The 21,345-nt window shown below is 36.8% G+C and overlaps 1 protein-coding gene across 1 annotated transcript in view; it reads right to left on the bottom strand.

The window, feature by feature from the left end:
* The window catches only part of PHEX (phosphate regulating endopeptidase homolog X-linked), a 270,635-nt gene that overhangs the window by 82,028 nt on the left and 167,262 nt on the right, over window positions 1–21,345 (bottom strand). Inside the window, exon 13 of the mRNA XM_043998684.1 lies at window positions 9,291–9,368. Within this exon, the coding sequence (XP_043854619.1) occupies window positions 9,291–9,368 (78 nt within the window). The remainder of the gene's footprint in view (window positions 1–9,290; window positions 9,369–21,345) is intronic.

The following is a 21,345-nucleotide window of genomic DNA, read 5'->3' on the forward strand; positions in this document are numbered from 1 at the left end:
GGAAAGAATATCATTATCATTTTTTTAAAAAATCCTCAAAAGTGCTGGGGAATGAAAAAGTCTTTTACAAGTATTTTACTTATTACTCATCCTAACAATCCTCCCAGGTTCAAAATGTAAAAACTGAGGCAAAGAAATATGAATGATGGCACAAAGTTCCCCTCCTCAAATTGTCTTAAAGAGAGGCAGCTAAGCGCCACAGTAGGCCTGAAGTCAGGAAGACCTGAGTTTAAATCCAGCTTCAGACACTTACTAGCTATGTGACTTTGGGCAAGTCACTTAACCTTTGTTTGCCTCAGTTTCCTCAACTGTAAAATGGAGATAATAATAGTACCTAAATCATGGAGTTGTTGTGAGGAGCAAATGAGATAATATTTGTAAAGAAGCCATCATATTTCCTGAAACGTAGCAGATATTTAATTAATATTTGCTCTTCCCTCCATTATACTTATCACATGCTTCTTTTTTATTAGTTATTTCTGGTCATATCATACTTTCTATTAGAATATAAGCTCTTTAAGGGAAGGAGCCATATTATTTCATTTCAGTAACCCAGCTTTTAGTAAAAGTGCCTAGAACATATTGGTCACATTTGGTAAACTGGGTTAAGTTGCCCTATATCTGTAAAAACAAAAATTTATAGTATTAGTATGTAGATAATAAAGTTTAAAACTATGCAGATTTTTCTTATAATAGATTTTAAAGTTCAATATCTGAAGATATTTTATGTACATGTTACCACTAAAGAAAGAAAAACCATTAGAATTCAAAGGCCAGACACCATTATCCCAATGCACTTAGAACTTAGAAACAATAGTTACTAAATTTTGACTAGTTCCTGATCCTCATATATCTAAAGTACTCTGTCCATGTAATAGCCTAATCCAGGCTGGGTTTTTTGCTGATCAAATTAAAAAGGACTTATTTTCCTACAAATTATAGGAATTTATCTGTTGGAATCCTGAAACACAAACATATAATTTTATTTAACTTGACCAATTACCAAAGCAAAAAAAAAAAACAAAACCCAGATTTTTTTTTATAAAAAGGCCCATGTCAAAATAATATGTTAATATTTCTCCCTTTATTATTTCTAACTCACATAGTTGAAGGAGTATCAGTTTGTTATTCCTTTTAAGTGATGATTATCATATGCATGACAACTTGATTCAAGATCTTCAAAGAATGATAATACAATTAAAAGAGTTTTAATACTAAAAATGCTTAAAATTTTACTAAATACAATTTGATCTTCCTTTGAAAATTCAGAAGGTACTTCTTTCAGGGTCAAGGAGCAACCTAACATTCTCATTTTGAACATCAGTTGGCTGAATCTCTACTATGACATGTCTTAAAAGAAGCTTCTTAGGATCAACTGACTTACTTTTCATTCACAAATTAAAATATATAAATAAATCAGAATACAAAAGGGGGAATCTGATTATTTGAAATATTTACATTTAGGATAAATTTTCATTTACTATTTACATGACAGAAGCTGATATGCAAACACATATTATAATCCTATCCTCAGAGTGTTGTTAAGTACATTTTTATTACTGTCTTCTGTTTCCTACATCTTCATTGTTATCACCAGTATCCTTCCTCCATCTCATCCCAGAGAACCATCCTATATAACAAATAGTATTTTTTTTCTTTTTTTTTTTTTTGTAATTGGTGAGGCAATTTGGGTTAAGTGACTTTCCCAGGGTCATACAGCTAGTAAGTGTCAAGTGTCTGAGGCTGAATTTGAACTCAAGTTCTCCTGAATCCAGGGCCGGTGCTCTATCCACTGTGCCACCTAGATGCCCCAGAAATAATATTTTTTAAGAAGGAAAGAAATCAACATAATCAATTGACACATTGGAGAGGTCCAAAAATATGTGTAATGTGAAATACCTATAAACCTCACACCTTCACAAAGTGGTGGGTTGGAATGTCCTCTTGTATTTTTTCATGTACTGTTTGATCTTTATAATTTTGTTATAGTCACATTTGATATTTTGGGTGTATGGTTGGTCTTTCCATTTGCATTGTAATACTTACTGTGTATATTGTTTTCTTGATTTTTCACTGCCTCAGTTTACAACATCCCTCCATGATTCTCTGTGTTCATCACAGATATCATTTCTTACAACACAGTAATATTCTATTACATTTATGTACCACAATATGATTAGCCATTCTCCAAATGAGAATTTGTTTTGTTTCCAATTTGTTGCTGTTGCAAAAAGTGCTACTATAAATATTTTAGTATATATGGGGACTTTCTTCCTATTGATAGCTTCCTTGGGCAGTAAGCCCAGAAATGCAGTTTCTGGTTCAAGGGATGTGGACATCTTAACCTCTTTATTTGCATAATTCTAAATTGTTTTCGAAAATGGTTGTACCATTTCACAGCTCCATCAAATTGTATTAGTGTGCCCATCTTTCCATAAGTCTTACAACATTGAGAATTGCCATTTTTAATCCATTACCAATTTTCAGGGTGTGAAGTAAAATCTCAGGATTGTTTCAATTTGGTTTTCTCTTATTAATAGTGATTTGCAGCATTCTCATTCTTTCATGTGCTCGAGAGTATTTTGCAATTTTTCATTTTATAAGTTTGTTCATATCATTTTACCATTTATCAATTGTTATCCTCCAATGCTCTAGGATCCCCCTCTCTTCTTCTATGCTACTTGGCAATCTCACCAGCTCCCATGGATTTAATTATCATCTTTATGCTGATGATTCTCAAATCTACCTTTCTGGTTTCAATCTCCCTGATGACCAACAATCTTGTATCTTCACCTGCCTTTCAGATATTTCAAATTGGATGTCTCCTCTTTACCTATCTTTATGCTTTCTTTCTCAATTTTTGAGAATCATTTGTGAAGTACTGGTATTAATTATTCTTTAAAAGTTTGATAGATTTTCCAATAAATCCATCAGGACAAAGAGTTGGGGGGAGGGTATTTCATTGGGACAGCTAGATACCAAAGCAGATATTTCTTGCTAAACACACACAAAAAAACATGCATATATATATATATATACACATATACATATATACATATATATGCACATATATACACATACATATATATGTATATATGTATGTATGTTCAGGTCCATCTGAATCTGTGAAAACACATTCCCTTTCATTATATGCACCTAGGTGACATAGTAGATAAAGCACAGGGTCTGGGGTCAGGAAAACTTTAGTTCAAATCCAACTTAAGACACTTACTAGCTGTGTAACCCTGGGCAAGTTACATATTCACTGCTTCAGTTTTCTTATCTTGAAATGGGGGTGATAATAGAACCTACCTCCCAGAGTTGTTGTAAGAATAAAATGAAATAAAAATTGCAAAAGTACTTTTGAGGCAATCTATGGATTATTTCAATTGGTATTATTTCATTTTCTACATCCAAGAGTTTTGGGCAATTCTCTTCTATTACTCCCTGAATTATGGTGTTAAGATTTTTTCTCCTGTTCTGTTCTTCTGGAAAATCTTTGATCCTTTGAAATCAGTATGTTTTGCTTAGATAGTGAGGATATTTTCTTTAACATTATTGTCTTTTGCTTCTCTTCTTCTAGATTGTCCTTTACTTCTAAATATTTATATTCCCATTCTGTTGTTCTCTTTTTTGTTTCTTTAGTGAGACTTGTAATTTCAGATTCTATTTTTTATTCAACCCATTATTTTTGCTGTGCAGGCCATAAATTCTGTTCTCATAATTCTCATTTCTTTTTTAAACTACTCAGAAACATCATGTTATGGTTCCACATTCACAAATTCCACAGGGTTCTCTACCTCTTCAAGTGTCATATCACTTTTCTTTTCTTTTTCTTTTTCTTTTTTTTGGTGAGGCAATTGGGGTTAAGTGACTTGCCCAGGGTCACACAGCTAGTAAGTGTCAAGTGTCTGAAGCTGGATTTGAACTCAGGTCCTCCTGACTCCAGGGTCAATGCTCTATCCACTGCGCCACCTAGCTGCCCCTCATATCACTTTTCTTTGCGTTCCAGTATTTATTCATAGATGCCTAAACTCATATGCTAGATCTGGAGGCCATATTTCCTTCTGATATTAATGTTTTCCCTGTTGATTTATCTGCTTATCTGCTCAAGGACTTTAAGTTTTCTTCTCTCTGAAATCAGTATGGTTTTTTCCTCCCTCATTTTCTCCTATTGCTCACTTTCTGATTCCCTTCCCTCAGATAATGGTTTCCTTGAGGACTGAATCTTAAAGCATCTCAAATTTCTCTCATGTTGGTGAATTCCTGGCTCACTAGGCTAGTTCTCTGACCCAAGTAATTGGGGGGTGGGGTGAGATGAACACAAAACTGGTCCTGCTAAATACTGAGCTCTTTCACACACATACACACAAACACACAGACTTTTTCTGGTGTCCACTCCCACTCACCCTGTTCTTCAGTTCTCTGGCCCAACACCAGCAGTTTCGAGAGCTGATATACTGATGCTACAGGGTTGATTTCTGTAGTTTAGGCTCCAAGAAGTGGGCATGGGGCTATGGTGTGATGTTAAGCTCTATTTCAAGCCCAGACACATTTTCTGCCTTTTTTCTCTGTTGCTGGATCTCCTGCAGAAATCTTTTGCAGCACATATCCCCATCTGATGGGACACTGGCTGTGTGGTCCCAACAAGCTTCACCTGGAACACTGCCAGAGCATTGGCCCTCCCTGAATAAACTTGAATAAACTCCTACAAACTGGAGCCATGGTCTCCCTAGCAACACAGAGAGGGAGGGAGGACAGGATGTGGGGGGTCAGGGTTTTTTTTTGCAGTTCCACAAGTTGTATCCTTGTATTAGCTGGTGAAGACTTGCTGCTGGATGTGAGGGAAGAGTGCTGAGGGAGCTCAAGGCGTTAATTCATGGGTTTGGTTTTTTTTGTTTGTTTTAGTTTTTAGTTTTTTCTTTTCTTACTTTCTTTTGGATTCTGGGTGTTCTATAGCATGGAGACAACTGAAGTTGCTTTATCTTTGATACGTAATTTCTGGTTTTGAAATAGTAAGGGGATTAGAGAACATATCTAGTGCTCCATCTTGATCTATTGGCTCTGGATCTAATCTTTAGTAGTTCAAAACACAATAATTTCCATGAAAGGTCCTTCTTTTTTGCATGAAGCTGACTCTACTTTATGTTAATTGAAATCATGGAGGGGGATATAGGAGAATGTTATTCTGGCAACAAATAATAGCTTTTCCTAGCCTTCCTATATTTACCATTGAAGGTTACTTTCCTCCATGAAAGTTCTAACTTTAATCTTGGTTTGAAGGTAACCCTGGGTTCTCAATGCCATGCCGAACAGGGTTCTAGATCTGACAGAGCCTACCAACTGGGAAAAGCTATTGAATTATTATTCAATGTTGGGGGGGTGAGGGGTAATATGTTCAGACCTGCCCTTTAGGAAGAGTAATTTGACAACTGAGTAGAGGATGGATTGAAGGGGGAGAGACTTGAAGAGGAAGGGTGACAAATCATCAGACTATTTCGATAGTCCAAGCATGAACAGTAAGGTACTGCTCCAGAGTGGTAGCAATGACAGAGGAGAGAAATGAGCATATGTGAGATATTATAAAAGCTAAAATCAACAGGCCTTGGCAATAGATTGGATATAGGGAGGGGGGAATCTATTAATAATGGACTTTGTAGTTTATCTCAATTGTCTTATATTTTTCTTATTCTAATATGAGGTTTATTCCACTGTTAATATGAGATAACCCATTTTACTCGAGTTATTGTAAATCCTACATTTGAATGAAGTAGAACTGTAAAATATGGAAACTATAGAAAAGTTTTAGTTGCTTGAGACATAACATCTTCAAGGTATTTCTCCAGAACTTTGTTATATACTTACCACAGGAACACTTTGAAGCCACCAATAATCTGCAACAAATTGTTGCTTAAGCACTGCAAAGCATAATTGGTTCAAGGGGTTTCCATCTTTCAGTTACTGTTGAAAAATCCAGGCCAAGTTGGTAATGACTTTCAATCAGTTTCATCCCTCAACTTTTCAACTGAGTGACCTTTGAGAAGCTAATTGTAAGCTCAGCCCATTTCCTAGGCAATAGCTGTCCACATCGAAAAATTCAGTGTAACGAGGAGTTTCCCTTCTTGGAAATCCCAACCCCAAAGCCAACAGTCAAATGCCAAAGATTAAATGGAAGAATAAAGCTATTGCCCTCAGAGGTGACAAGGACATAATCAGTGAAAGGAAATGTAGTCAGTCTCACTAAGAGATATTGAAAGACTTTAAATGTTCTTTTAAAAAAAAGTGAGTATAATAAAACAAAGTATTGCTACTACAGAGTATCTCTCACTCCAAATTAATTCATTTTAAGTCATGCTAAGAAATAAATCTGAAAATGTTAATGCTATGAGTAGGGAAAAAGCGGAATGGATTGCTTATTTCCAAAACACCTGCTGAAGCCTTTTGAAATCTTAGGGATAAAAACTAAACCTGTGAGTTCTTCTGCATAGGGAACTCCTACATAAAGAAACTTCCTCTATCGATATAGGTCAGAACCTTTTCAACAAAATATAGTATTAGTTACTGAGAGCATTAGTTCTCTAAATATGGTCCAAGACCCTTTCATTAGTTACATAAAGTCAAAATGAAAGATGTTTTCATATTCTAATCCATTTATAATATTCTAAATATTGATAGACATAACCTACATAAAGTTCTTTGAGGAGAAGCCTCAATAATTTCTAAGAGTATAAAGAGGTTCTGAGGCCAAAATATTTGAGACCCACTAGCCTAGCTCACTGAAAGGATAAATGGCTTGTCTAGGATCACAACAAGTACTATGTGTCAGAAGCAAGACCAGAACCTAAGAATTTCTGGTTTAAACTTTACTCCATAATGCTGCCTCTTTCTAATTTTGATTTACCATTGGTTTTTACTTTTAAACCTTCTTGATTTACATTGCTTATGGGCAACATAAGCATATTAGTTCTTTAAAAGACAAAGGAATTTTGGGGACATTTTTTTTCCTTTGGGTGAGGCAATTGGGGTTAAGTGACTTGCCCAGGATCATATAGATCATATAGATTAAGTGTCTGAGGCCGGATTTGAACTCAGGTCCTCCTGAATCCAGGGCTGGTGCTCTATCCACTGTACCACCTAGCTGCCCCCCCCAAAATCTTTTTTTTTTTTGTATATTGGGCATTTGAAATTGCTTGCTAGCCCATAAGACAGATATGTCCCAAACACATTGATCAGAAACTTTTTTTTTGATGAAAACAATTGGGCTTAAGTGACTTGCCCAGGGTCATATAGCTAGTAAGTGTGTGAGGCAGCATTTTAACTCAGGTTCTCCTGACTCCAAGACCAGTGCTCTATCCATTGCGCTACCAACTGCCCTGATTAGAAACATTTCTTAGAGGAAAAAAATTAAACTAGACCATTGTTCTCATTCCAATTCACCCTCATTCACCCTTATTTTCTTTTGCTTTTCTTTTTGGGTAAGCTAAGAGAAGAAATGAACTAATGTAGTACAGTTGGATCAATTCCGGATTTGGAGCTCAAAGACTACTAGATTAAAATCCTACTTTTGCCTCCTACTTGGCCTCAGTCAAGTCACAGAACCTCTCTGTACTTCAGCCTCCTGATCAGCAAAATGAAAGTACTAGACTAGATGACTTCTAAATTCCTTTCCGGCTCTAAATCTATGATGCTATGATGTAAACCACTAAAGTTTTCAAAAGTAGTCACGAATTTGTGATGTATATCACTATTAGTCATAGTCTTCCCACTCCCCCACCCCCAAATAGAGTAGAGTGGTATACTTCCACTACCATCCATACTGTTACATAGTGCCTGGCACATAGTAAGCACTGAACAAATGCTTGTTGGATTGCGTTGAACCCCATGCTGGAGAACAGGACTAATACCCACCTGATGGGCTAGCTGCATTATTTCCGTCTTTTCCCATATGTACTGGTTTTTCAGTTGAAATGATCTGACCTGCAGCATATCCAAATCAATGTGTACTAGTGAGCCATGATATAAGGGGGCTCAGCTATATTTACTCTTTCACAAAGGCATTTCTTAAAGAAATACAAGCTTGGTGATTTGGGAAATATATTTTACTGTCATCCAAGGCAATCAGAGAGACACTTTGTATTGCCCATCTGGGAGCACAGTAGAGAAAGTTCTTAATTAAATACAATAAATCTTTTACCTCTGACATCTTGTGGTGCAATGAAAAGAGCCCTGGATTTAAAATTAGAGGCACTGGGTTTGAATCCTAGGTTTTCCATTTACTAGCTATGTGTCCTTAGGAAAATCAATTAATCTCTCTGGCCCTCAATATATAAAAAGAGGGAGTTGAACATGATTTCAAATTTGATTTTTAACTCTAAGTCCATGATCCCATGATCCTCTAAAGATTCCTGGAGAGTTTCTAACCTTTCTGATTTTAAAAAAGCTAAGACGTTCAACCTAGAAGATGAAGAACACCACCAAATCACAATGGGGAGGGAATGCAAACTTTACCTTAAAAAATCATACTTATTTCAAATGGATATTTTATCATTATTATTATGTATTAGTGTTGTTATTATTATTAAATAATTGCTAAGGATTTGTAGGGTTTGTTTTTAGTAAAAGTCAAGTGACTGGTAAGATTGCAACTTTTATAAAGCTACAGAAACTTGTATATAAAATAGGTGATGACAATGGCTATGATAAGTTTATTAATGTGAAGATATCATACTGACAGGCATAAATTCCCAAAAAAAATACAATAAAGAAGAATGATGTCTTTTCTTCCAACAGCCCTGTGTAATGTACTATAGATATACAATGTCAATGACACTGAGTTACTGAGACATTTATGCACTTAAGTTGCCAAAACACCCATAAAGTTTAATGATACTCCCTCTCTGTGGACAGATTGATCACTATTAATTCAATATAATGACACAAATAAGAAAAAGAGTGTTTAAAAAGTCCATATGATGATCTGGTTAAATTAGACAGGACCAATTTTTTGTGAAATATTGGACATGTTTAATTTTTTAATGATTAAATTTGGTGGAAACATGCCAACTGTGCTCCATAGTACCCATTTAGCTCTGCCTTCATATTGACACTTCCTTGAATTTGTGGTTGATCTAAGTTTGTTTGGCAAATTCCATCTTCTATCAAGCCAAATAATGAATCAAATGTCAGTGCTTTCTGGCACAACCACACTTAATTGCTTGGACTTGGGTTAGTTGAAAGAAACAAAGCCAGAAAAACTTGCCAGAAAAAAACACAGTAAATTTAATACTTACGGCCTTGAGGTCTTCATTAACATAAGTATCATTCATTATAAACTTGGGGTAGCCAACCTTTGCCAGAACAGCTCTTGCCTTGAAAAAAGAGAGAGAAAAAGAAAGTCAGAATTTGATCATTTAAATCATCTGTAATAAAAACTACAGTGTACTAAAAAGAGTGACTTCCATCTGAACATTTTAAGGAAATTCATGAGTCCTTATATTGGAATAATCCCTTGATAGTCAAAGGTAGAAAGTAATACCAACATTTCACAGCACTGAGGAATATGTAATAAATATTAGACTTTGGCACATATAGTGAGTACTTATTAAAACTTCACAGTGTGGTCATTAAGTTTGTGAGTTTCCACAGAATTCAGTGAAAATTATGAGATTCTCATAAGCCCCCCAAAACCTTCGTCAGAGTGGGGGAACTCTAAAACACAGAGAAATAGAGACTCACAAGATGTTAGAGTTGAAAGAGACGTTAAGGTCCTCAAGACCAATTCCAGTATTTTACAAATGAAGCAACCAAGGCTCAGAAAGAAAATCCCATGAGATCCAAAACAAAGTCTTTTAAAATGTCATGAAAATATTGCTGAAACAAAGTGTCCCATTTTTTAATTGGTCTTATTTACAACACAAAATATTAAGTAGCATCTATTTTAAATAATAGCATCCTTGAAACCCTTTATTTTACCACTAACCAATTCATATCAAGATCAGCATAGGTAGAATTAAGATACTGGGAAATCTGCCCCCTTGTGGTTAGTGATGGATATCAGTTTTTGCTCCAGTGAAAACACAGCACAAAATCACTGACATTTGTTCACCTTCTGTGGTGACATTATTTATCCTTCATTCCTAAAGACTAAGAAAATGACTGATCCAATGTTACCACACAGAACACAAACACCAAATGGCAGCAGTAAACAATAAGGAAAAGAGATTTAAAACTCAAACATCACTTATGATTTTTTGAGTACCATAGAGCCCAGGTTGCTATTACACAGTCAGACATAATACGGATCACATTCTGTCTCTCAAAATATTGCAACAACCTCCAGGAACATCTTGACTTAAGAGCCTTTGACCCTATCTCCCAACACTAGTTGCTAAGATTTAGCCCTGGAAGAGACCTCAGGAGAAATCTCTTCCAACTTCTTCCTTTTGCAGGAGGCTTCACTATATAGAGAATCTACCATTGTACTTTTATTGGGTTTATAGCTACTCTCTAGCACTAGCCTGCATAACAATAGCAACTTATAAAAGTCCAGGAATAAAAAATAAAAGTTTGGACATAAATAAAAAATTCCTGAAGAGCCTGATTCTTTCAGAGCATGCTGATGAATTGTAATGGTGAATTTTCATCCCTCTCTCTGAAAGACCTACTCTAAGTACTCTGCACTATTTCAAGTTGCAGACTATATCATGTTCTGCACAGCCATTGTAAATCACAGAACCCTTTTTGCATTGCTACGTCATATAAGGAAGCAAGAAATTCATCTCAAGACTTCATATCATTTTCCATTGGGTATAAATATGAGATCTCTCCTCACCCCACCCATCATCCCAGAGATGCATAATAACTTGAGTTCTTTATGAGTTGACACAACTTTATTCACCACATTCAGTGGATCACCCACAGTTAGTAAAGGTGCTCAGGTTCCAAGTTCAATTCACATTTGTGGGTACCCATGGAAAAGTCATATACTTTTTTTTTCTTTTTTTGTGAGACAATTGGGGTTAAATGGCTTGCCCAGGGTCACACAGCTAGTAAGTGTCTGAGGCCAGATTTTGAATTCAGGTCCTCCTGAATCCAGGGCTGGTGCTTTATCCACTGCACCACCTAGCTGTCCTAAAAAGTCATATACTTTTTTTTTTTTTTAGTGAGGCAGTTGGGGTTAAGTGACTTGCCCAGGATCACACAGCTAGTAAGTGTTAAATGTCTGAGGCCAGATTTGAACTCAGGTACTCCTGACTCCAGGGCCGGTGCTCTATCCACTGCGCCACCTAGCTGCCCCAAAAGTCATATACTTTTAAGTACTTTCTACAAACCTACAGGTACAGAATGAAACTATTGGGCCCCAAAGAGATCAAAGAAACAGGAAAATGATCCATAAGTGCAGAAATGTTTATAGCAGCTCTTTTTAAGAAAGAATTGAAGAATAAGGGGATACCCATCAGTTGGGGAAAATATGAACAAAGTATGGTATGTGAAAGTAATGGAATGTTATTGTGCTATAATAAATGATAAAAGGGATGGTTTCAAAGAAACCTGGAAAGATTTAGGTGAATTAACTCAAGGTGAAATGAACACAAACAGGAGAACAATTTCTATAGTAACAAAATTATCAAGACAAACAGCTTTCTGAGACTTAAGAACTCTGATCAATGCAATGACTAACCATGATTCCAGAGGGCTGATGATGAATCACACCACCCAACCCTGGGTGGAGAAGGGATGGACTCAGAGTTCAGAATAAGCCATGAATTTTCAGACTTAACCAATTCTTGAAGTTTATTTTACATAAATATGAATATTTGTTGCAAGGGTTTTATTTTCTTTTTTCCTAGCCTTTTTATCCTGTGTGATTCTTACCCATTCCCTACTATATATAGAAGATCTGCCTGATGGACTAATAGACTTCCACAGGCTCTTATAACATTCTGTAGGTCCCAAATAAAATGTAAAAAATATAAATTTATAAAGGTAAATCCTGAAATCTTTTATATATGTCAGCTATTACTATTATCATCATTAGCAAATTTTAAGAACAACAATAATAACTATAGACTTCCATGGCTCAAATATGAGGAAATTGAGGCCCAGTGAAGTAAAGTGATTTGCCCAATAAAACATAAATAATAAGTGGCAGAGCTAGTCTGACATTTGAACCCAGGTTTTCTGATTGCAAATCCATTGTTCCTTCCACTGCACCATTCAGTCATTAAGCATTTATTAAGTACTTACTATGTTTTGGGGTTTATTGGGGTTTTTTGTGGGGCAATGGGGGTTAAGTGACTTGCCCAGGGTCACACAGCTAGTGTCAAGTGTCTGAGGCCAGATTTGAACTCAGGTACTCCTGAATCCAGGGCCGGTGCTTTATCCACTGTGCCACCTAGCTGCCCTGTTTTTGTTTTTGTTTTTAAGTACCTACTATGTATAGGCACTATGCTAAGCACCAGGAATACAAAGAAAGGCATAAAGCAGTCTACTAACAACAGTTAAATAAAGGCTATAACATGTAAATGTACAAATTGTACAAAAAAGGATATATGCAAGTAAATTGGTGGTAGTCTCAGAGGGAATACAACAAAGCAAGCAGGAGTAGGAAAGACTTTGTGCAGAAGGTAGGATTTTGTAAAAATATTAAACATTTTTATTTATAGTTTTGAGTTCTAAATTTCATCGCTCCTTCCTTTCCTCCCCTCCCTGAGGTGGTAAGCAATCACATATGGGTTATACATGTATAATTATGTAAAACATTACCATATTAGTCATTTTGTACAAGAAAACTTGAATAAAAGAAAAAATGAAAGAAAGTGAAAAATAGCATGCTTCAGTCTGTTCCATCAATATCAGTTCTTTCTTTGGAGGTGGATGGTATGCTTCATCATTAGTCCTTTGGGATTGTCTCGGATCATTGTATTACTGAGAATAGTTAAGTCATTCACAGTTCATCAAACAACATTGCTGTCACTGTGCATAACATTCTCCTGGTTCTGCTCACTATACATCGGTTCATTCAAGTCTTTCCAGGCCTTTCTGAAATCATTATGCTTGTCATTTCTTATAGCACAATTATATTCCATCACCATCATATACCACAGCTTGTTTAACCATTCCCCAATTGACAGGCATTCTTTCGATTTCCAGTTCTTAGTCACCACAAAAAGAGCTGCTATAAATATTTTTGTACCAATAAGATTTTTCTCTTTTTGGAGACATCTTTGGGGTATAAAAGAAGGTAGTATTTTGCTAAGATTTGAAGAAAGCCAGGAGGTAGATACAAAAAGAGAATTGAAGGCCTAGGACACATCCAGTGAAAAGCATCCAGTTGGGTGGCCACTGTCTCTCGATTTAAGAGTATGTAGAGGGAGTGAAGTGTAAGAATACTGGCAAGAGAAAAAAAAAAATTTAAATAAATTAAAAAATAAAAAAATACTGGCAAGAGAGGAAGGGGCCAGGTTATGAAAGGCTTTAAAAGCCAAACATAAGATTTTATATTTGATCCTGGAGGTAATAGCCTCTGGAATTTATTGAATGAGAGGAAGGAAAGGAAGGAGAGATAATCAAACTAGCACTTAAGGAAGATCAATTTGGCAGTCAGATATTAAATAGACTAGAGTGAGGGAGAGACTCAAGAAAGGGAACTCATCCAGCAGGCTATTACAATAGTCCAGGTGTGAAGTGATGAGGGCCAGCAACATAGTAGTCACAGTTTCAGCAGGCAGAAGGGGACATATGTAAGAGATATTACAGGGGCAGCTAGATGGCGCAGTGGATAAGCACCGGCCCTGGATTCAGGAGTACCTGAGTTCAAATCCGGCCTCAGACACTTACTAGCTGTGTGACCCTGGGCAAGTCACTTAACCCCAATTGCCTCACCAAAAAAAAAAAAAAGAGAGATATTACAAAGGTAAACTTGGCAACTACTTGGATGTGGTGGGTAAGAAGGAATGCTAAACTGAGGGTAACATTTAGATTACTAAGGGACTAGGAGGATGGTGGTACCCTTGACAATAACAGGGAACTTGGGAAGAAGAGAGAGCTTAGGGGTGAGAGATAACAAGTTTAGTAATGCACATGTTGAGATTAAGATATCGATGGGGGGCAGCTAGGTGGTGCAGTGGATAGAGCACCGGCCGGCCCTGGAGTCAGGAGTTCCTGAGTTCAAATCTGGCCTCAGATATTTAACACTTACTAGCTGTGTGACCCTCAGCAAGTCACTTAACCCCAATTGCCTCACTAAAAAAAAAAAAAAAATTAAAAAAAAAAAAGATATCGACGGGACATCCAGTTTGAGATGTCCAATAGGCAGTCAGAGAAATGAGATTGGAAGTCAGAAGAGAGGTTAGAATTAGACAAACAGGTCTGAAAATCATCTGAATGAGATTATAATTCAATCCATCAGAGCAAGATAGGATGGAAGAGGGGACGCCAATTTAACAGACTCGATATGAATGAGGGTCCAACAAAGGAGACTGAGAAGAAATGGTCACAATGAAGAGGAGACTTAGGCATGTGTTTAGATAATGTCAAAGACTACAGCATGGTCAAGAAAGATGAGGCTTGAGAAAAGACCATTATATTTGGCAACTAAGATAACACTGACAACTTTGGAAAGAGCTACTTCAGCTGAACGACATGGTCAGGAAGCAAGATTGCAGAGAGGTTAGGAGTGAGAGGAAAGGAAACAAGAGACACTTTTCACCAGCCTTCTCAATTTTAGTCATGAAAGGGAGGAGGAACATCAGACTGTTGCTGGCAGGGATGGAAGGATCAAGTGAAGGTTTTTTGAAGGTGGGGAATACATGGATATTTATAGGCAATGTGGAAGAAGGAAGTAAACAGAGAGGCTGAAGATTATTGAGAATTGGGACAACACAAGGGGCAATCTTTTGGAGAAGATGGGATGAAGCGGGGCCACTTGATCATGTGAAGGGATTTACCTTGGCAAGAAGGGCTGTCTGTTCATGTGAGTCAGGGGTCAAACAGGAGATAATACTGAAGCCATGCTGTTTTCAACAGATACTAGCCTAGCCAGCAGGTTCATAGACTTCTAGAATGCGAGAGTTAGAAAAGTTAGAAAAGTTAGAAATAATTTAATACGAACCCCTAATTTTGTAGATAAGGAAGGCCTGGGGGAAAGCAGCTTGTCTAGTGGTTTGTATCAGACTCACTAAGGGCACAAAAGGCACATCATGAAACAGTCACCTATGAGGCAGTAAACATTCAGGTCAAAGCAAATAATGAAATAACCCACTAAAGCATAGAGGTTGCTGTTTATATCCTTTGAGAGAATTCTTGTTGTTTTTGTTGTTGTTGTTTAGTCAATTAGTGTCTGATTCTTTGTGACTTTATTTTGAGGTTTCTTGGCAAAAATACTGACATGGTTTGCCATTTCCTGCTCCAGATCATTTTACATATGAGGGAACTGAGGATGAAAGGGTTAAATGACTTACCCAGGGTCACACAGCTAGTAAGTGTCTGAGGTCTGATTTGAACTCAGGAAGATGATGATTCTTACTGACTCCAGGCCTGGCACTCTATCCACAGCATCACCTAACTACCTCAGTTCATCCTTCTACAAAATAAGGATGTTGGACTATATAGCCTCAAAGTCTCTTCTAACTCTGACATTCTAGGATACTGTGAACCCCTGGAATAACCTTGAGATTTCAGAGTAGAAGGCCTTGCCTCAGAGGTGTATTCTACTGATACTCAGTGGACTGATTATGGCTGCTGAACAACCCACTCAGTCTGGATTTACCCTAGTTCACAGGCATGGGTCATTCTATCCTATCAATTAGATCATTTCTTTTTTTTTTTTTTTTAGTGAGGCAATTGGGGTTAAGTGACTTGCCCAGGGTCACACAGCTAGTAAGTGTTAAGTGTCTGAGGTCGGATTTGAACTCAGGTACTCCTGAATCCAGGGCCGGTGCTTTACCACTGCGCCATCTAGCTGCCCCAATTAGATCATTTCTAAGCCCATATTGGGGGAAAAAACCTACAGTTATTTAATTTGTTAGTAACAATAGTAATAGACATCTACAAAAGAATTTGAGATCTACAAAGCATTTCACATACATTATCTCATTTGTCCCTTCCCAAGACATGATGAGGTAAGTAATGAAAGCATTATCATCAGCATTTACAAATGAGGAGATTGATATAATGACATCCATCATAAAAAAGTGACATGGTTCCTGAGTCACCGAGCCAAACACCAATACCCTTCCCATTACAGTAACAGTCAGGATTTGAACCCAGATCTGAAACAGAACCCTGCACCCTTTCTGCTACACTAACCCTAGTAAGCTGCTTAAGTAAAAGAATAAGTAAGAGCAGATGGACTTGGAAATAACAGAGTTTTTATACCAGGATGCCTAATAAGAAACCAATAAGTGAAAGCTGAAATAGAGATTATGACATGAGTAAAAACTCTCCAATTGTTCCATTTTCCAGAATTTTCTATAAGGCACTTAATTTTGTTTAACATGCTTAAGGGAGAAAAAAAAAAGCTTAGCTATTCTGGAGTGTGAAACCCGGTAGCATATTGTTTTTACACAGATGACTGAGCTGTTTGAAAGATTGGTTAACTTAAAGGCATTACTTCAGATTTTTCAAAGCCTTCTACTATTAAGCAGTCTCAAGAAAGCAAGCAGGAAAACTCATTTGTTTTAATTCTCACTGACTTGGCTATTTAAATGAGGCAGGTAAATCTCCAATGTCTTGCATATATTTTAATTTGATCACTTTAATCACTTAATTAAACAGCTTTAGTCTTGCTTCGACATAATCGAGCCTCTTAACATTTTTTTTTTAATTTAACCAACCCATGAAACAAAATACAACAGTTGATGAATGATTGCCCTTTTAGAAACAATTTGCAGGGCAACTTTCAGGAATAAGCACACAGTGGTTTAGCCTTTCCAATGTTGAATTTTCACTGATGAGTTCTGTTCTGTACTAAACAGTAAACATCCGTCAACACTAGCAAGAGGTTCTGAAGGAAAAGGAATGGCAACTAAATGAGTGGATATTTTAAATACTGTGCTCAATATCTATCACCCTAAGCCCAGCTAATGGTGTTTCTAATAATTAGCTGGAGAACTAATGTAAACCTTCACAACATTAATATCCTTTGGGGCTATCAAGATCCCACACAGCAGTAACATTGTTATCTAACAAATCAGATTTTAGTTTCTGGGTAAGAAAAATGGCAGTGATTTATTATGAATCTATGAAAAACTTAATTTAATCCTGCAGATTTATTTTCTGCCCGCCTTACAAAAGGGGGCATGATGGGGGTGGGGAGTGAGTTGAGGAGGGCAATGGGAATAATATTGTCATAAATGTGGCTTATCACTATAGGCAGACGAGCAGTACTGACGTCAATGTTATTTTTTTGTTCATATATGGAAATGTGGCTTGCTGAAGAGACCCTACCGATTGTGACTCAAGGGTCCTTAGAAAGTCACAGAAAGAATGTTGTGCTATTTTAAGACCATTCATTCCTTTTTAAAAATAGATTTTATTGATATCATTTGTTTTTCCATCACTTAGATTTCCCTCTGTATCCCTCTGAGAGCTTTTGTTTATTAAAAAAAAATTTTAAATAATAATTTTAAAGAAAGAAAAGAAGGAATAAAAGAAAAAATAAGCAAAACTAATCAATATGTCAAAAAGATCTAGCATCATAGGTAATATCCTTTCTTCACCCATGGACTCCCACTTCTGCAAAAATCTGGGAGCAAGGTAAAACCTTAAATTCTTTACCCTAGGTAACTAATACATACCTATTTCTCATCCATGTGTACTGTGTTATATGAAAAGAGGAAGTATAAGGGAATATATTTATATTTTAAGTGCAAGTTTTCCATTCTTTCTTCTGAAACAACAGCCTCCATATAACATAGAGGTAGCTATAGCAATTCTAGGGTTATTGGTAGTTTCCTTGATAGTCAGTGAAGGTTGTACTAAAAACAATAAGAACAGCTGAATTATAAGTTTGTATGTCCATTCGATAATGGAATTATGGGGGGGAGACAGAGAGAGAGAGAGAGAAAGAGAGAGAGAGAGAGAGAGAGAGAGAGAGAGAGAGAGAGAGAGAGAGAGAGAGAATGGGGGGGGGGCGGGTCCTGATGGTAGAGCCTAGAAACCCTCACCAGCCACATAACTACAGGCAAATCACATGACTTCTCAGATCTCTGTCTCTGTCCTTCTCATCTTTGAATTATTCCTCACACAGAGTGTATGCAAGGTAGAAGCAGGTGTTCTGCAGACTTTAAGGCACTGTACCTATATGATCTACAGCTGTCATTCACCTGAACAGAAGCAGCAAGTAGCACTGCTTACTACAGTTGCCCATAGAAACAAGTATATTTTTCTCTAGAATAAACATCAAAACTGGAACTAGACCTGTAAAATCTTTTATGCTTAACCTGTAAAACAATATGTCTGTCCAAGGATAAGAAAATCTTACTGCATTAGGCCACCAATTTCCCCCTTCAACAACATATACATTGGTCCCAAGTACTCTCTTCCCAACATGGAATTAGAAGTAGCTCAGAAAACACCCAATTCATTTATGTAAGGGACAAAATCTGATTAATATACTTTCATCAGTGTTCTCTCTGTGGCATTAATAGTGTTTGTGTGAGAGAGACAGAGACAGAGAGAGACAGAGAGAGACAGAGAGATTAAGATTAAAGAGGAGTGTTGGGGGAGAGAAATCGAAGGAGATTTTAGAAAACAGGTCACAATATTACTCCCATATACATTGCTCTGGCACTCACAGACTCCATCATTCTTCTATATACAGTTATCCCTTCTGCATCATGATTTTCTCCATCACAGTTTCAATTTATCATGGTTAGGCATAAGAAATTACATGGGAATTTTGGTGGAGTTTTGCAGAAACCAAAGACAACAACACACAAAGGCTAAGCAGACAGCAGAGAAAAAGTTTAGAAACACAGAAATACATAAAATATAAGTATAGCATTATAGACTATCAACCAAATTTTACAATAAGGTTCTATAAACACCTCGTAAAAGAAAAAGAAAAAATGAAGAATTCTTCTCTGATAACAGAAGGGAGGGCCAAAGAATTTTACACAGATTATCCAGATCGTTGGGGTGCCACGCCCCTAATCTTCATTATGTGCAAGGGTTAGGGCTAGGTTACACATCCTGAAGATTAGGGGCGTGGTACCTGAAGGATCTGGATAATCTGTGTAAAATTCTTTGGCATAGACTTTATACTCACCACTACTTCCTCCCCCCAGACTCCCTTGATCACTTCTACTAAGCTAGTTTCCAAATATTCAATGCACTTTCTCACTCTTTCTAAATTCCCTCTGTTAAACCTGTTTTTCCTTGCTATCAATGAAACCCAATTTTCTCCCACATCAAATGCTAGACCTTCATTCCCCCTCCATTTTTTATCACTTCCAGGCTAGTCCCCAAGCTAGTTGATCTTGCTGTAGTCAAAAAAGGAGGCTCTTCAATTGTTTCAGCTGAACAGTGCCAAAGCCATTGACACTCAACTGCTCCTCCTATCTCCCTCAGCCTCATAGGGTCCCCAGCTCCTGCCTTAGAGCTGGAAGTCTAGGAAAATAGGTAAAAGATAGCCAATCAAGAGACCAAGGAAAAATCTGAACTGTAGAATTTTTAATACAATTTTATTAGTTTCAGATGCATACTGTCATCCCTGCTAACTGAACACAAAATATTTCTAGGTGAAGGTCCAGCTGGGTCTGCTTTAATGAATACCTAGGGCACACTTGTAATCAGTCATATTCATTTCCATAGAAACAATTAATGTGTCTTTGATGCCTTTCATTCTCTGATTCAAGTAACTATGCAGCCCTCCCACACTTTAGGGCACTCCATTAACTTGCTTAACAAAATCTTTTTGCATGAATAGTATAAAGATGAACTTCAGCCTAGCCCAAAATGTCAAATTTTATACATACATACCTACACAATACACATACACATATAGATACATATACACACATACATACACATACACACAAACACATATACACCTACACATATACATATTCATGGGCACACCCATACCTCCACATGCCTACAATATTCTTTGCCCACAAATGGTGCTCAATGTTGTTTTTTATTGGGTGTGGTTTTTTTTAATTGAGAAGGAAAAGAAGAATGGGGATCACTATTAGGTGGAATAAGAAAGATGGAACAGATTTAAAATTGAAGACCATCTAATCCCAAACCTCTTATTTTACCAATGAGGAAACATCTAGAATGGGAAATAACTATGCTGAGGTTAAAAAGCTGGAAAGTCATAGAATTGGAATTTGAATCCAGGTCTTCTGACTACAAGTCTAGCACTCTTTTTTTTTTTTTTGCGGGGCAATGGGGGTTAAGTGACTTGCCCAGGGTCACACAGCTAGTATGTGTCAAGTGTCTGAGGCTGGATTTGAACTCAGGTCCTCCTAAATCCAGGGCCAGTGTTTTATCCACTGCACCACCTAGCTGCCCCCCAAGTCTAGCACTCTTTCCACCATATCACGGTGCCTCCCAAACCTGATTTAAAATTTTATCAAAATGTTGAAAACCATGATAAAACTCTTTGATTTTTATCGAGACCAACACCTCATATTAAAAGCAAGCCCTTTAAAAACTCTTCATCAGGGATAAGAATAAACAGCAAAGTATTTGGAGGAAGAAAAAAAAAATCAACAAAGCAGTCTAAAACTATTCACCTCGAAAAGGTAGGGTTCACATGACTTGAAAAATACATATGCAACACATGAATCCCACGCCTCCTACACAGGCATAGCATTTCTAGAAGGAATTATTCAGGTACTTAACCTCCACATGATGTTAAATTAGTTATTTAAACAAAAGAGAAGTTAGAAATGAACTTGAATAAATGTAATTCCCTCATCAATTTTACATTCCTGCTGCATGAGAATCTTTTCCATTAAATTTTATCAGTCATTGGAAAACTTCCTTAATAGTCAGTCTAAAAAAAAATCCTCTTGTACTTGTCTCATGCATAGGAAAACTAACATCGGTAGCGTTCCCACTGACCCATTCCCAAACTATCTACGGCTGTGTTTGACTGCATGTAGAAAGGGGAAAATGGAGTCCAGCAATAGTTGGTTTGGGCTTCACATATGATAAATTCTCTGCTGGGTACCCTATATACATAGTAATAAGAATAAGAATAGTATTCTTCTAACATTTTAAGGTTTGCAAAAATTTTACATATGTTGTCTCATTTGACCTCCCAATGACCCTGTGAAGTAGATGCTATTACAATTATCCTTTTATAAATAGGAAAGTGAAACTGGGGGAGCC

Source organism: Dromiciops gliroides, chromosome 3, assembly GCF_019393635.1.
Source record: "Dromiciops gliroides isolate mDroGli1 chromosome 3, mDroGli1.pri, whole genome shotgun sequence".
NCBI lineage: Eukaryota > Metazoa > Chordata > Mammalia > Microbiotheria > Microbiotheriidae > Dromiciops > Dromiciops gliroides.